Source organism: Delphinapterus leucas, chromosome 5 (assembly GCF_059928025.1).
Source record: "Delphinapterus leucas isolate spDelLeu-1000000601 "Yukka" chromosome 5, BTC_Dleu_Yukka2, whole genome shotgun sequence".
Classification (NCBI taxonomy): domain Eukaryota; kingdom Metazoa; phylum Chordata; class Mammalia; order Artiodactyla; family Monodontidae; genus Delphinapterus; species Delphinapterus leucas.
The window spans coordinates 6,531,541-6,549,624 of NC_143133.1; the positions used below are offsets into that span (position 1 = coordinate 6,531,541).

Genomic DNA, 18,084 nt, shown 5'->3' on the forward strand with positions numbered 1-18,084 from the left:
TCAAGAGCAAAATACTATCATGCAGGCATATATGATTCCTCAGGGAGAGACTGGCCAGCTGAAAATGAAGCAATATTTGGTAAGGATGACAGAGCAAGCGAGAAAAGCCCTTCCGCATGAAAGGATTCAAAGTTCTTTAATGATTTCCTCATGGAAACACATTCCTTATGAGTTTACATTAATTTACAACCTATTTTAAATATTTCAGTAAGTTACTTCTGAAGCTCTTTTTCACAATAATTAATTCTGTTCAAGCTCACTGTCAGAAATAAATGAAAGATTTTAAAGATATTTTTACTTTTTAAGCATAGGGGAAGATTCTTTCACATTAAGGTAATCAAATCCATTGCTCTTGGGGTTTTGGGGGGTAGACTTACCAAATCCACAAAGAAAACTCTCCTAGAACTAATGGAATTAGATTACCTTTGAATTCTCACCCCTACTTCGAATAGTCACTAATTCCTTTCTTTGCTCTTTTGGTGTTTGCAAAGGGGTTCACTAAAGCCTGGATCGATACAATTATTGGCTCAGACCCTGAGAGGTCTATGCCGGATGGCTATGGGTTTCTAAAATCCCAGTTGCTTGTGGTAGTTTTCCTAGTTTGCCTATAGGGTTTGGGGATCAGCAATTTGAAAGGGCTACAAACTTGTGAAACAGTTTATTCATGGGGGCAGAATGTTCACCAGCGTGACCCAGTACTAAATACATACATTATAGGCATTTCTATTCTGCACAATTTGCCACACAGCACTAGTTTCTGGGGGTGGTGGTGGGGGAGACAATGGCTTATAAAATGCTTTTGAATGCCTAAAAAAGAAGGAGAGGTCACGCTACGACTCTGACTCCTCTGCTTTCTTTTTTGGAAAGAACCTTCTTAGTTACTTTAGCTGAGCTCTGCTGAGAGTAAGCAAAGTGGAAAAAGCAGAAAATTACTTTTTTTTTAATATGTTTCTGGGGGCAAAAGAGAGAGTGGGAGAAAATAAATGGAAAAAAAGTGACAGTGAGATTATGTGAAAGAGCAAATATGCAAGTGGATGAAGACAGCTGAGGAATAATGCAAGAGGTATGAAAAAAGCAGCAAGGAAAGAGCCATGATGATAAACTTAAAGGGAACTGCAGAGCAGAAAGAACATCATAAATAATCATATTTCCAAATAAGACTAACATATCGGTTTCTGTGACCTGGGTAGAGCACAGACCTCCCATGATATTTCCTTAGCATTTTGACGCACACAAAATGCAATTTTCAGCTCAGGCATTTTATTCTTCAATGTAAACAAGCTTTGGGTTTTTAAAATACATATCCTAAAAGTGTTTTCATACATAATACATATATCATAAAAATCTGACTTGTAAACTACTGAGTCCATGTCCCCCCAAGTATTCATCGTGAAGACTCACCACATATCGATAGTACCTTATGGTAGAAATTGACATGCTACAGCATGAAATGTCTGTTACCAAAGGTAAATAGGATTTTTTTGAAGTACAGGACAAAGAAACATCACAGCCAATTTTGCCCAAACTCTAGGAAGGAAGTGTTATGAGGTAGAACTATACTGTTAATTAGTTTCAAATGCTTTGGTGTTCCATTAAATCTTGCTAATTAAGAGAAATCAAGAGTGGAAAATAGCCCCTTTCTTATCTTCAAGGAATAAAGATGAAAGAAAAACAGAAAATGAAACCTCTTTTCTTGTTCTGCTGTTTAAAACAGAGCCCCAAGAAAATCTGCTTGTGCTCACAGAAGGAGAAAGCCCCAAGTATTTACAGAGGGGGAGGGGAAGGAGGCGGGCTGAGAAGCATAATTAGAAGCAAGTTTTCACATTTTATTAAATTCCTCCACCAACAAAATGCACTTAGAGGTATTTTAAGTTAAACCAGTACTTAAGGACTATGAAAAGCAAGATGATTGCATGTTTGTGGAAGAAGAAAGGGCAATTAAGAAAACCAGGCCAATTTAAAATGCCATATAAATAAAGGCGACCAGAAGTTGATTTAAAGTTTGTCTTCTGTAATTTGTTTCTCCTTTGTCGTGGCACGCTCAGAGAAAGTGAACGCGGGGGACGGAGGGGGGCAGGGTAGGGGAGGGTTGGAGGGAGGGAGCCTCTCGGACCCTCCTCCTTCGTCTCGCTCCGTCTCCCTCCCTCTCCCACCCGTCCGCCCTGCCTTCGCTTTGCGGACTCCATCGGCTTCTGATTTGGAAGCACGCTGATTGGCTGGAAGCGATTCAACGCACGCGGGGCAAGAGAGCTTTGTCTGAGTTGAAGTGAAGTTGTACAGATCTTAGACTGGAGTCAGCAATCACGGGCGCTTGGTCTGCAGCCGAGCGGAGAAAAGGAGAAAGAATCGCTGGGGAAAGAGCCACTGCAGCCTCCGCCGGCGCCCTGCGATAGATGGACGCCGACTGCACAAGGGGGAAAACGCGGACGTGACACTCTTTCGCCTGCCAAGAGGACAAACAGCCGCACAAATGCAAGGACTGGACTCCATGCCGATTATATCTGGAAGTCGTGACACGGTGTGTATAAAACAAAAGTTTGCGAGCTGTTAATTGCTGTGCTGTTATTAAGAGACGCTTTCAAGTTTCGAGTACCAAATGTAGCCTAGCTTTAAGTTGCCAAAGGAAGCTGAGGGAATTGCTTTGCTGTTTTAACTTGCTCTGTGAGAGGAATCTCATAAAACTGACCGATGTACCAAATGAATGCTAAAATGCACTTTAGATTTGTTTTTGCACTCCTGGTGGTATCTTTCAACTCCGATGTACTGGGCAAGAATTTGAAATACAGGATTTACGAGGAGCAGAGGGTTGGATCGGTAATTGCAAGACTATCAGAGGATGTGGCTGATGTTTTAGTTAAGCTACCTAATCCTTCTACCGTTCGCTTCCGAGCCATGCAAAGGGGAAATTCTCCTCTACTCGTGGTCAACGAGGATAGCGGGGAAATCAGCATAGGGGCAAAAATTGACCGCGAACAACTATGCCAGAAAAACTTGAACTGTTCCATAGAGTTTGATGTGATCACTCTACCCACTGAGCATCTGCAGCTTTTCCATATTGAAGTTGAAGTGCTGGATATTAATGACAATTCTCCCCAGTTTTCAAGACCTCTCATACCGATTGAGATATCAGAGAGTGCAGCAGTTGGGACTCGTATCCCTTTGGACAGTGCATTTGATCCGGATGTTGGGGAAAACTCCCTCCACACGTACTCTCTCTCTGCCAATGATTTCTTTAATATCGAGGTTCAGACTAGGACGGATGGAGCGAAGTATGCAGAACTCATAGTGGTTAGAGAGCTGGATCGGGAGCTGAAGTCGAGCTATGAGCTTCAGCTCACCGCCTCGGACATGGGGGTGCCTCAGAGGTCTGGCTCATCCATACTAAAAATCAGCATTTCAGACTCTAATGACAACAGCCCTGCTTTTGAGCAGCAGTCTTATATAATACAGCTCTTAGAAAACTCCCCCATTGGCACTTTGCTGCTAGATCTGAATGCCACTGATCCAGATGAGGGCGCTAATGGGAAAATTGTCTATTCCTTCAGCAGTCATGTGTCTCCCAAAATTATAGAGACTTTTAAGATTGATTCAGAAAGAGGACATTTGACTCTTTTCAAGCCAGTGGATTATGAAATCACCAAATCCTATGAGATCGATGTTCAGGCTCAGGATTTGGGTCCAAATTCAATCCCAGCTCATTGCAAAATTATAATTAAGGTTGTGGATGTTAATGACAATAAACCTGAAATTAACATAAACCTCATGTCCCCTGGAAAAGAAGAAATATCTTATATTTTTGAAGGGGATCCTATTGACACATTTGTTGCCTTGGTCAGGGTTCAGGACAAGGATTCTGGGCTGAATGGAGAAATAGTTTGTAGGCTTCATGGACATGGTCACTTTAAACTTCAGAAGACTTATGAAAACAATTATTTAATCTTGACAAATGCCACGCTGGATAGAGAAAAGAGGTCTGAATACAGTTTGACTGTAATCGCTGAGGACAAGGGGACACCCAGTCTCTCAACAGTAAAACATTTTACTGTTCAAATCAATGATGTAAATGACAATCCACCCCACTTCCAGAGAAGTCGATACGAATTTGCAATCTCAGAGAATAACTCGCCAGGGGCATATATCACCACTGTTACAGCCACAGATCCTGATCTTGGAGAAAATGGGCAAGTTACATATACCATTTTGGAGAGTTTTATCCTGGGAAGTTCCATAACTACATATGTAACCATTGACCCATCTAATGGCGCCATCTATGCCCTCAGAATCTTTGATCATGAGGAAGTGAGTCAGATCACTTTTGTGGTCGAAGCAAGAGATGGTGGAAGTCCAAAGCAACTCGTAAGCAATACCACAGTTGTGCTCACCATCATTGACGAAAATGACAACATCCCTGTGGTTATAGGACCGGCACTGCACAATAATACCGCAGAAATCTCCATCCCCAAAGGGGCTGAAAGCGGCTTTCATGTCACAAGAATAAGGGCAATGGACAGAGACTCTGGTGTGAATGCTGAACTCAGCTGCTCCATAGTAGCAGGTAATGAGGAGAATATCTTTGTAATTGATCCACGATCATGTGACATCCATACCAACGTCAGCATGGAATCTGTTCCCTACACAGAATGGGAGCTCTCAGTTGTCATCCAGGACAAAGGCAACCCTCAGCTGCATACCAAAGTCCTTCTGAAGTGTGTGATCTTTGAATATGCAGAGTCAGTGACAAGTACAGCAATGACCTCAGTAAGCCAGGCGTCCTTGGATGTCTCCATGATTATAATTATTTCCTTAGGAGCAATTTGTGCAGTGCTGTTGGTTATTATGGTGCTGTTTGCAACTAGGTGTAACCGAGAAAAGAAAGACACTAGATCCTACAACTGCAGGGTAGCGGAATCAACTTACCAGCATCACCCAAAAAGACCCTCCAGGCAGATCCACAAAGGGGACATCACATTGGTGCCTACCGTCAACGGCACTCTGCCCATCAGATCTCATCACAGACCGTCTCCTTCTTCATCTCCTACCTTAGAAAGAGGGCAAATGGGCAGCCGGCAGAGTCACAACAGTCACCAGTCCCTCAACAGTTTGGTGACAATCTCATCGAACCACGTGCCAGAGAATTTCTCATTAGAACTCACCCATGCCACCCCTGCTGTTGAGGTAAGATCATACCCTCCACCTATTCACTGACAAAGTCAGCTGTTAGTGATCAGAAGTTGTGTATGTGTTAGTTCTTAAACGTTTCCATTACTAAGTAACAATACTAAAGATATGCAAATTAAAGAGGATACCAGTTACGTTATGTAGGTATAGCAAGTATACACACCTTTTGCATACTGTCTTAAGTTTTTCATAAAGAATTTACTTGCATGTACCATGTGTAATATTGAAAAGTAAATGTGAAGCTAGCAAAGGACTATCTAATTAGAGTCCCCTTATCCTCAGATTATGATACTTCAAGCTAGAAATAAACAGGCTTGCTTTATTCTCAGTAGTTGTGGTCTCTAAGAAAAATAAAAAGCTGGGGTCTCCAGAATCCCATCTCAGTGCATGTGTATTTGTTCAGCTTTTGAAACCTTTCTGACATTATTTTAACTACATGTGTTAGAATGTATTTTACAGCATTTTCCATGCATTTTTATAACTGATCACTTTAATCTGAACTATAAGATAGAAGGAATCAATCAGTTTTCTATAAAGGAGTCCTCTCTCAAAAAGAGAATGTCAGCTGTATGAGAGCGTCCACATTTCTCTGGGATGTATTTCAGTTCTGTTTGGTGGCTGGCTACGTGGTCCTTCAGAGTCCAGCATATGTAAATCTTTAAAACGGAGACAGTATTAGAAGATAGAATTAGATAATTAGCATGAAATAGTGAGTAACTGTATTTGCTTGCTTCAAGCTTTTGAGTATCGGGGGATTTGTTTCTAGGAATCAGTACTGTCTGTTTCCTTTCCAGCAGGTCTCCCAGCTTCTTTCAATGCTTCACCAGGGACAATATCAACCAAGGCCAAGTTTTCGAGGAAACAAATATTCCAGGAGCTATAGGTATGAATTACCCTTGTGCTACCTATTAAGTCTCAGATAACATGAATGCTGAAGACTAAAAACTATACTTTCTCTGATTTCTCTTTCTAGATATGCCCTTCAAGACATGGACAAATTTAGCTTGAAAGACAGTGGCCGTGGTGACAGTGAAGCAGGAGACAGTGATTATGATTTGGGGCGAGATTCTCCAATAGACAGGTTGCTGGGCGAAGGATTCAGCGACCTGTTTCTTACAGATGGAAGAATTCCAGCAGGTAAGAGTGTGGTGATAGATGAATCCTTATTTTCAGATCGACTACACCAGTGAAGTGAGCAATTTCTCCCGTGCTTTTATTTCTTCTTTGTTCTTTGCACTAAAGTATCTGTAATACACACACCATTAGCAGTGAACACAGACTGAAACAATTTTAAATTGTTTAATTAAAATTCATAGTAAACAGTTGGTAGAGAAAGGGAATAAGCAGGAGAGCTTAAGAGGACAAGAAGGAAGGAGTGGGGAGAAGGAGGAGAGAAAACGACCCCACTCCCCTCCTCTCTCTACCCCATCTACTACCGCCATAAGACACTCTTGAGCAACTCTGTAAAATTACTGGGTGGTTGTTTTTATTCAGAGAGCCTGTTTTGGTGCCTAGTGGTGAACTGGACTATAATTTGAAGGACACATTTCCTGTGATGGGAACCAACTCGCATAATCAGAGATTAAAATACACCAGGGAATGGTACACTTTAATCACTAAAAATAGGAGAAAGAATGCATCTTTGTAGGTGGTAGGCATGGAATAATTTTGCCACCTTTCATTTTATGTGTCCACTGTAAATGGAAGAGGAACAGAAGTCCAAGAGGGGAATTTATAACTACACAGCTAGATGGAGGAGACCCTATTAAGTTACGAGCTATGTTTTCCTTAGACTCCCTTCTCTCTCATCGTGCAGTGGAAACTCTCAGATCCCGCAGAGTAAATACTGACTGCATCACTGTAGCAACCCTGTCACTAAAGACTGTAATAATATATCAACCCTTAGGAACATATTCCTTTGGCTACTTACGTTTCTAAATTCCACAGAATGTTGATCAAATAACTGTCACTTGACAAATGAATAAGTGATAAATGAAAGAAAGGCAGAACAAAACTATATTACCTTGCTGAGTCCATGGAACAACTGCTGTCTAAGTACAGATAAATAAGAGAGTTTAGGAAATAGACATGGGAGAGCTTCAGAGAGCCAGAGAAATTCAGTGGAAATCAGTACATAGGAACTCTCTCTCTCGTAAACTGGAGTAGTAGTGGCGGCAGTAGCTTCAGCAGTATTAATATTAGTCCTAGCAGTCACAGCAGTGGTTACCAGCGACGCCCTAGTACTTACTCTGGGCCCGTGAGGAATTCTATACCTGAGCAACCTCTTGCAACACTTTGACATAGGAATTAATGGTGGCGGTAATAACAGTAGTGTTCATATTTTTTTTTTAGATTTGAAAACTGAAGCTTATAAAGGTTAAAAAAAAAGTATCCAAAATCAAGCAATTTGTACATGATAGAGGTGAGATTTGAACCTATCCCTCTACTCATTAAACACTAATCTATCAAGGATAATATAAAGTAACAGGTTTTCATTTTTTTGTAGTATGTTGAATGTCATATTTGTTCTTACATTCTAAAGTCTTACAGTACTACTGTCTGTAACCTATTAAATGCTGCTTATTTAATTATGCTATTACCGTAACAGATACTGCATTTCTGGCAGGATGAATGTATGGGAAGGACTTCTAGTGGCATGAAGGGCTATAATCAATGTACATTGAGAGCCGAGATACTTACAGTCACCCATGGTGTCTTTTCCTTTTTTTAATGCATAGACTCCCTAGACCCATTTAAAGAGAAATCCTTGAAAACCTAGTGGAATACCTATGGCCTAAGACAACGTGCTCAAAGAGAAACAGTTTTATCTTACCCATGAAATGAAAGAGCGGGCTGAGCTTCTATGATTCTGTGATCCTGATAGAACTCTAATTTTGAATACTGATCCCTAATTTTGAATAAGATGATTTCCCAAATTACAATATTTCATAAAACATAACATCATGGGTATAATATCAATTATCTCATTATATATGTTATTTTTTCAATTGTAGAAAGTCGACTCATTGACACAATTCTATCAGTATAGCTAAAAGGAGAATAACTGCTCCTACTTAGATAACCTTGCCATTTCTGAGCATAAATTATACCTAAAGTCCTTTTATAATTCTGAGATTGTATAATTCAATAGCTAATCATGGTCTAAATTTTTAAAAAAGGGCACGACGCCTCTTTCACTCTATCCTATATTTTCAAAGTTACCACCACCAGCTATGTTCATGGCAGGAGAGTTACCTAATGCTTGAATTAAAGTAATTAAAATAAATGTTAAAGAATAAAGACATCTGGGAAACAACAGGTAGACATTGATAAACTCTAGATAATAATGAGTCTTATTTAGTGAGTAACTTGAGTCTCCTCCTAAGTTACATTTCTTTTCAAAGTTAGAGGCTCACCGTTATATTATCACCAACACCAGGGAATATATAGACAATTCTTTACAAAACAATTCCATATTTACACAATCGTACTTAATCTGGGTGTGCGGTGGGAGAGCTGGGGTATGGCGTCGTACTGCAATAGATTGTATCAGAGTGCATACACTTCTGCCTGACTAGCAAACTGTCTCTACGTGGGGTGTTGTAGAAAGTATTCTAGAGGCATAGGGCACCAGGAAATCACCAATGATCCATAAAATATCTTAAGCTTTATGCATGGTTGGCTATTAGAAATGTGCATAATCAAATATCTGTACAAAGATAACCATCCCTTAATTATGAACATCATTCTGATGATACATCACCCATATTCTGGCTTATTCTTCACCATGGCAGCTTCTGCTGGCACATTAGGGTGTAAAATTTGTGATTTGTAAACTTTATATTCCCAGGAAATATCCCAAGTAGAAAAAAAAAAAAAAGTAAAAAAAGTAAGTCCACATCTGAATGCCATTAACAGAAATCAGCACAGTTTTTCTAAAGCATGAATATTTTTAGAACCTCAGGGTCTTATTCCAACAATGTTTTTCCTGCATTAGACTGTGATCAAATATAGATTATGTTATGTTGCTTTGCCTGCCAACAGGGTCATTTCTGGTCATTCATGCTATTAATTCCCACAGGAGGATCCTGCATTCTGAGCAGTAAAGTCAGCGCGCATTTTTGTCTGTTGGCTCACGTTTGTCAACATACTTTCTTCCTTACTCAGTCAACTTTGAACCACAACACTACATATACGCTTGCAAAATCTCGCTTTTCCCAAAGTGTCAGCTGCACCAGGATGTTCTTGTGATACTCCTCCTTGATTGGGCGCATTCCATTTTTTTATCATTGTGTCATCTGTGATTAATTCAAACATTTGTCTTTAATTCTATGTCCTCATCATTCTCATGGCTGGTATCCTACTTCCGGCCTTTCTTCCATGGCTGGTTTTCTGTACCAGCACATGAATTGATATTCACTCTCCAGTAGCTTTTTTCCTTGCCAAATCTTTCTTTCATACAGCTTGAACAACTTTTTCAGAACATTTTAATTTATACTTTTTGTTTCGAAAGCAATAATTGACTTTTGTTGCCTGGAAACACCTAATTCAGCTATTTATCTTGGCATTCCTAGGCCAATGAAATCCACTCCTAGCTTATTAACTTTTTTTTTTTTTTTTATCTTTTGCAATAGGCAGAGCCATCTCTTCACGTAACACACCAATCCTTTGCTCATGTCACCTTTCTACCTGAAAAACTGGCTTCTCTTCAGTTTGTCTTCTATTCATCTCTCAAAGTTTGTTTCAGGTTGCTCTTTCTTTAACTACTTCAGCATCCGCCTCCACTCTTTTCTCTTTTCTTTTTTTAAATTTTATTTTTACTGAAGTAGAGTTGCTGTACAATATTATATAAGTTATAGACGTACAATATAGTGATTCACAATTTTTAAAGGTTATACTCCATTTACAGTTATTATAGAATATTGGCTATATTCCCTGTGCTGTACAATATATCCTTGTAGCTTATTTATTTTATACCTGTTTGTACCACTTAATCCCTTACCCCTATCATGCCTCTCCCCACTTCCCTCTCCACTGTTAACCACTAGCTTGTTCTCTACCTCCGTGAGTCTGCTTCTTTTTTGTTATATTCACTAGTTTGTTGTAGTTTTTTAGATTCCACATATAAGTAACATCGTATTTTTTTTTCTTTTTTTAACATGCCCTCATCATTGTACAGTTTGGCACTTTAACTGGGCATTTATGACCTCATTTGTAACACTTGATTATTCTTATACCAGAAGCCATTTGAGGGCAGGAAGCTATCATAGCACTTTACATATGGCAGGCTCTTAATAGATAACTGATTGATTACTCAATGACTAATGGCTTGATAGATGTTAGGCATATGTTTTTCTCCTAATGTCCCATGCTTGCTTCCTGCCCTACCTATAAGGTCTAGCACAGGGGCAAAATTGGCCATCATGCTGTGGGAAAAAAGAGTTCTCTATTTCTCCATGACTTTCCCTTTCCAGAGGAAATTTAACCACCTGACAGTTTTCAAGGAGCAACAGGAAGGTTGGCCACTTGCACCACTAGCCAGCAAGTTCTGGTTCATTGGATACGGTGTGGAACATCTGTGGCACTAAGTTACATGTACACTGAGGATGATTTCGAACAGTTGAGTCTCAGGAAAATGGTTGAAAATACCAATGAAATTAAGAAATGCCCTCTTCTGTGTCACTGCTCTTCCATCTCTATTATTTTGGCCCTCCTTCTCTCCATTAGTCTTTATTCATCAATTTTTCATATTTTTTGAATTTAAAAATTTTATGTTAATTAACTTTTTTATTACTAAAGCCCCATTTATTTACTGTGAAGTTATAAAATAGCATTCCCTGTCTAAAAACTCCTATGACCAAATTTATTTTTAATATGAACTCTCTGAATCACCCAGATGGTACTGATGGTTATTTTCATTATGTTCAGCTCTCTAGAAAGTTGATCATGTTCAGAATTCTTAGAAGCTTGTGTAATTTTTCCCTTTTCCCCCTGTCATTAAACATTAAAACAAAACAAAGCCAATCAAACAATTAAGTCCTTCCCACAGAATTAAAGACCAGAAAACAAATGAAGAGGTGTCATCAGGTCTGTTCCCCTTCCTTCTGAAAGGATGTGAGTAAGACAATATGGACAGGTCTCCTTTCCAAATTCAGAGACTCAGGGAATTAGGAAAAAAAAATTCATTACCACTTTGATAGTTATTTCAGCACTTAGAAAACCTCACTGCTATGAAGGTATTCCAGTTACTTTCAACACATTTTGGTTCTGTCCACATTTAAATGATGAACAACAATAGTTGGTAAATATTTCCAAAGAGTAATAATGCATTAAGTCAGCACATCTAAACATCTTTTTATTCTTGCTTATTTAAATTTAACCCTTCTTCATAGCAAAATGACACAAGGGTTCTCAATATTGCTGTCTCTCTCTCATGCCCTTGTGATTCCCATGGGATTGACATTTACACTATCCACCATCTTCCCTACTTTGAATTTCTAGCCTTCCTGGCAAGCAGACGTTTCTTCTCACAGTTCTAGCTCTCATTTTTGTCCCTCAACTTACCCCTTCTCTATAAAAAATTGAGGCCCAGAATGGATGAGGTATAAGGACAGAATTATCTTCAAGGCTCAAATGATGAAAAGCAATGACTTCCACACCTTTGAACAAAGTCCTTTACTTCTCCTTTTCTGAAAGGCAACATTTATTCTTCACTTTTCTTTTTTGTGCATAAATCTTTTCCAAAATTTTGTTTTAAGGCATAAGAACACTAAATACGGGATCTACCCTGCTGACAAAGTTTTAACTGTACAATACAGCATCATTAACCGTAGGTACAGTGTTGTACAGCGGAGCTCTTGAACTTAATCTTGCTTAACTGGAAATGTATGCCTGTTAATCAGAAATTCCCCATTTCCCCCTCTCCCTAATCCCTGCTAACCGCCATTTCACTCCTGGATTCTATGGATTTGGCCATTTTAGATGCCTCATATACAGGGAATCATGCAGTTATGTGTCCTCCTGTGACTAGCTTATTTCGCTAAGCTTAATGTCCTCAACTCAAGATTCATCCACATTATCACATATTAGAGTTTTCTTCTTTTTTAAGGTGGAATAATATTCCATTGTATGCATATACTACATTTCCATTAAACATTCAGTGGACATTCAGGTTGTTTTCACATCTTGGTTATTGTGAACAGTGCTGTAGTGAACAGAAGAATGCTAATATCTCTTCGAGATCCTGAGTTCAATTCTTTTGGATAAATATCCAAAGATGGGATTACTGGCTCATATGGTAGTTCTCTTTTTAAATTTTTTGAGTAACCTCCATATTATTTTCCATAGTGGTTGCACCATTTTACATTCCCCACAACAGTGTACAAGGGTTCCCAAGTTTTCCTCATCCCCCCCTCACTTGTTATTGTTTGGGGTTTTTGGTTTGTGTTTTATTACAGGCATCCTGTAAGAAAACTGGTTTGACGTGATTTCTTATTGTGCTTTTTGATTTGCATTTCCCTGATGATTAGAAAATGTGTAGTGAATGCCTACTCTATGCAGACACTTTAGACCTTTCCCAGGTGCTCTGGGTACAACAATAAGCATACTGGACAGCTAGCTTCCCCTGACCAGGGATTTGGCATTGTTCAAGAGTCAGCCTTTTTTTTAAGCAATAACTTGGGAGGAAGAGAAATCTTTCTTAAGCAGCCAGATCTACAGAATTAGCTCTGAGTATGTAAGTATGGCTGATATCAATCCAATTTTCATTCAAATCTAAGATAATTACTTTGCATTTTGTGAATTCGGTCATTTGCTCTAAAATGAAATCATGATATTGAAGAGACCTAAGCTGTCACTGAAAAAGATGGATGGTTTGTGGAGTATATTTTACATCTCCACATTTCTTGGTGGTTCTGTAGTTTAGTTATCACATTTGCCAAATTTAGAGTTTTACCCTCTTCATTTTTCTGCTTTTCTCACATCATCGATTATTTTCTATGAGCGTAACCACTCACATTCCAGCAGTGCATCATAACATCTGGAAGAACTAACCAATGGTTTCTCATATTCTTCATCTTTTGATGACTTTTCCAACTCTTTGAATTTCAAACCTCTAAAAGACTTCTTAACAGGGTAACTGCAGATGCCTGGTATATGAGGATAATTTGCACTGCTGTTTTAAGGAACAAGTCGATAAATAATCCAGCATACTTGTAAGAGAGATTGATAAGTATAATTACCTGATAGCTTATTATATTCTCAGTGCCTCCATTAAAAAGTAAAGTAGGTCAGATAGACCTCAATATCTGGAAGGTACTCAATGGTATTACGCAAGGTTTATCTGGTGGCATTCTAAAGTTATGGATTTCCCCTTACAGCTCTGGGTTTTTATAGAGTTTATGTTCAGCAAATATTTCATCACCCACACCTTAGCTCTTTTCCAAACTTCTTCATTAGTAAGTTGCCAATCCATTTTCTCATTACATGAGTAGCAGACGATATCCCTGAGAAGTACATGAGTCATAACCCTCCTTTGCTTATCTGAGAGACAAAAATATATATATCCCAGGTTCATAAAACCAGTAGTCAAATCAAAGTTGTAACTGTAGTCCACCTCATATGTATAATAATGGGTTAGTATCATGGTCATAGTTTAAAATTGTCTTATTCTATGTTTTAAGAAATAAAGTGATAATTTTTTTCTATTATTTTGAGTCACACGAAGTATAATAACGAATCCCCACTGCTTTCCTTGAGTGCAGCTATGAGGCTGTGCACGGAAGAGTGCAGGGTCCTGGGACACTCTGACCAGTGCTGGATGCCACCTCTGCCCTCACCTTCCTCTGATTATAGGAGTAACATGTTCATTCCGGGGGAAGAATTCCCAGCACAGCCCCAGCAGCAACATCCGCATCCGAGTCTCGAGGATGACACCCAGCCAGTAGATTCTGGTGAGAAGAAGAAGAGTTTTTCCACTTTTGGGAAGGACTCCCCAAACGATGAGGACTCTGGGGATACCAGCACGTCCTCTCTGCTCTCGGAAATGAGCAATGTGTTCCAGCGCCTCTTACCCCCTTCCCTGGACACCTATTCTGAGTGCAGTGAGATGGATCGATCCAACTCTCTGGAACGCCGGAAGGGACCTTTGTCAGCCAAGACTGTGGGTTACCCACAAGGGGTGGCGGCCTGGGCGGCCAGTACGCATTTTCAAAACCCCACCACCAACTCTGGCCCCCCGCTTGGAACTCATTCCAGTGTGCAGCCTTCTTCAAAATGGTTGCCGGCCATGGAGGAGATCCCTGAAAATTATGAAGAGGATGATTTCGACAACGTGCTCAGCCACCTCGGTGATGGCAGACATGAACTCATGGATGCCAGTGAGCTAGTGGCTGAGATTAACAAACTGCTTCAAGATGTCCGCCAGAGCTAGGAAATGATAGCAAAGCATTTTTGTTTCCATATATGTGGAAACAGGGGACAGCGAAAACCCTGAAAGAACTGGCATTGCCACATAGTTGCATTTATCATAAATGTGTCTGTGTATATTGAATATTAAATACTGTATTTTCGTATGTACACGATGCAAGTGTGATTATTTTAATCTGTATTTTAAAAATACATTTGTACCTTATATTTATGTGTAATTTAACAGACAAATTTTATTTTTTTACTCCCATGACAAACATGCGTCTCCTAATCGTGTAGGGAAACTAGCCACTGTTCAAATCTGATATAATATTCAACCACAAAGTATAAAGGCACTGCTTAGATTAGTTATGTTGGGGAAGAAATTGTTACGCTGAAGGAACAATCCCACTAAAGCATTATTCAATTCTTAGTTCTGTTAAGTGATCCAGCTTCTTTTTTCTTTAACTTTTTTAAAAAAGTAAGCATCAAGAAAAATGTTTGACTCTTTTATTATTATCGTTGTCATTATTTTTACTGGTCTCTGCTCGTTCTGGTAGTTCAACTGTTACCGTAAAATTGAAACGTGAGGTGAAATTTTATTTCAGGACTGGGAAGTATCTTTCACAGACAATGGTGTAAAACAACAGGACTAGAATCCGTTTTCTCACTCCCAGGCTCCTATTCCAGGGCATCACACTGGCCTGTTCTTGAGAATATTTCTCCTAAAGTATTATCATCTATTTATAATCAAGGTAAACAATGAATTTTATTCCATCCTTGTAATATGAGAGGTGCCCCAAGGAAATGGAATCTGTCTTTTAAATGGATAACAGTGTGTATTTTAATAGCCTAAAGTATTAATGGACAAAAACGATTATGTCGGTGTCCCTCCCAGGGTAGTAAATATAATTGATTTATCCTGAAACTCTTCTATTTGAATCTTCCCCTCTCCTCTCACAATACTTGAACATGTTTATCTTTTGTAATGTTTTTTGCTATAGCTCTTCACTCTTAGCTTTTGTCTCTAGTGCATGAGCTCATATTTTTGCTTTTATTTTTAGTATAAGAACATTTATAAATTTACAGTTTTTGTTATTGCAATTCTGTTTTACTTGTTGTGTGACAAACGGCAAATTCGTTATTTATTGTGCTGTTATCTCTCTGTGTGGAATGCCTTGGAAAGGGAGATCGTTGTTATTATGACTGTTCTCATTTATGACCTAGCTTCTATTAATGTTATTTCTATGAATACACTATCTTGATTGTACTCTCCAGAAAATTTTACTGTCAATGAAAATAAAAGGAAAATTGAAGTAAAGTTGAAGAACTGTCCATACATCAGAGCCCTGTTCCTACATATATGTTCAAAAGTTTTGCATGAAGCATACCCCTCATGAGAGGGTAATTCAGAGTTGGGTTTTGAATAGTAGAGAGGGAATATTCAACTGGCTTGGAAACAAGAGAAACCACAATGGAAAAGGAATGCATTTGAGATCTGTAATGGAAATGAAAGCAGTCTACCATATTTCCAGTTGATTAAAGAATTGAAATGCATTTGAAGTGTAAAGAAAAAGGAATAATCAATAGTAACCACTTGAACATTTCTCAGATTATTTCTCAAAACATTTTGTGTTGTGTCAGGAAAAAAAGTGTACCCTTACAATGTTTCCAAGAGGTGAAAATATTATCTTCTTCGGTTTACTAGTAGGGAAATGAAATACTAGGAAAGTTAAATAACCTTAAAATGGAGGAAACTCAGATATTTTAATTCTCAAATGAATACCACATCAAATAGATGTGTTATGTCTTTCAAAAGGCACATTTTCCTTTGTAGAAGGGATTACAATTACAAGTGAAATTTCAGTTTATTTTTCAGTAGATTACACACACCAATGCTCACCACATTGAAGTACATTTTGCTTTTCAACTTCACTTCCCTTCAGTACATATTATCATTAAGAAAAAGACTTTCATAACTTCACTGTTCTTAACTTAAAGCACCAACCGTAATTTAGGAAGCAAAGCTGGAAATCAATGTTCGAATGATGTAAAGTAAATAAAATGCAATATTGTGTTAAACAGAAGACCTTGTACATTGTCTGGACAGGAAGCATTCTGTGTCTCAGGCTCCTTGTTTCTCCACCCTCCCCGTTCTTCTTACTTCCCATGCCCCAGATTAAGGGATATTAGGGCAAGCTTTTCACTTTTCACTCTTGTTCTTTTCATAGGTAATATTATCTCAGTAAAGGCTGGAGTGTCTGGTGCCATGATAGCAACCTAACTTCTCATCAAATTTATATTTCCTCTTCTTTGATACCATGCCCTTCCTCAGAATGAAACAACCAAAAAGCACTTCAGTCAAGGATATCCCTTTCTCTATTTGGCCCCAATGGATTCCCTTAAATGTTCTTTAGTGATAATCATCCATTAAGGGAATCATCTTCCAATAATGTAATTTGACACTGAATCTGTTGCTTAACAAATCTTCCTTTTAAATGCTCATAGGATGATTAGAATTGGCTTTCTTTAGATTCTTATAAGTTACTATATTAACACGGTTATTCACTTATCATTTCTTTCTTTCTTGGTATTTGGCAGATGGGGCTTATAACTTTGTTAAGCATTTAAATTCTTGTTCCTCCTGTCACACATATATCAAATTTACCACTTACCAATAGATAACTGTTAAGGCAAAAGATAGGTAAGTTACTGTCTTATTGGAGTCACTGAAGAAGTGTCATTTGTGAAAATCAGCTTAGCTTCCCTGTTTCATCCATTTGATAGCAGCTAATGTCAGAAAATATTCAAAACTGAGTTTGAATTACTGATACATTAAAATTCAAAGAATAGTGAATCTATGTAAAATTTAGTTGTGTGGGTGAAAAATGGATTGTCTGACATAGCAACCTGCAATCCTGCATGAACTCACAGAACTGATCCAAGACAATTCAGGCAATTTGCCGAACTATCAAAAAGTTTTGATGTTTCTGTTCCAATTCAATATATCTTGATTAAACATCATCACAGTATAAAAGATAAAAGGACACACCGAATAGGCAATAAATATTGCTATATAAAATTAAAGTCAAACCATATGAAAGTCTTAAAGATTTGTGTTGAGTTTTAAAAAGGAAAAAAAATGCAGGGTTTTTTTTTTTAAAGCCAGCATGTTGACTTCCTTAACTGCAGGTTAAATTCATAAAACAAAGCTATCATACATTTATAAGCTGCCTTATATATTGTGAAAGTGTAAGATGCCAAACTGATTGTAATCATTTTTAATATGTTAGGATGTCTCTAACTGTGAATGTTAGAAACATTTCTATGTGGTTATATAACATTTTAACTTAATAAATTAGGTATTTGGGCCACTGAAGATTCATCTCATTCAGTTTAGTTTCTAGAACAAGCAGTAAGTCACTTTTTTGAAATAACTGAATAATACCTAAAGTATTACATTGCAATTGGAAAAAAAACTTTATTGCCCAAATTGTGGTT

General features: G+C 38.3%; 1 protein-coding gene across 1 annotated transcript; it reads left to right on the plus strand.

Annotated features, from left to right (window-relative positions):
- Positions 1 to 1,628: 1,628 nt before the first annotated feature.
- Positions 1,629 to 17,032, plus strand: PCDH18 (protocadherin 18). The gene is made up of 4 exons (XM_022554912.3): positions 1,629 to 5,175; positions 5,973 to 6,061; positions 6,152 to 6,315; positions 13,941 to 17,032. The coding sequence occupies exons 1-4, from the start codon at positions 2,689 to 2,691 to the stop codon at positions 14,606 to 14,608; spliced, it is 3,408 nt and encodes a 1,135-aa protein (XP_022410620.1). The 5' UTR covers positions 1,629 to 2,688; the 3' UTR covers positions 14,609 to 17,032.
- The last annotated feature ends 1,052 nt before the right edge of the window (positions 17,033 to 18,084 follow it).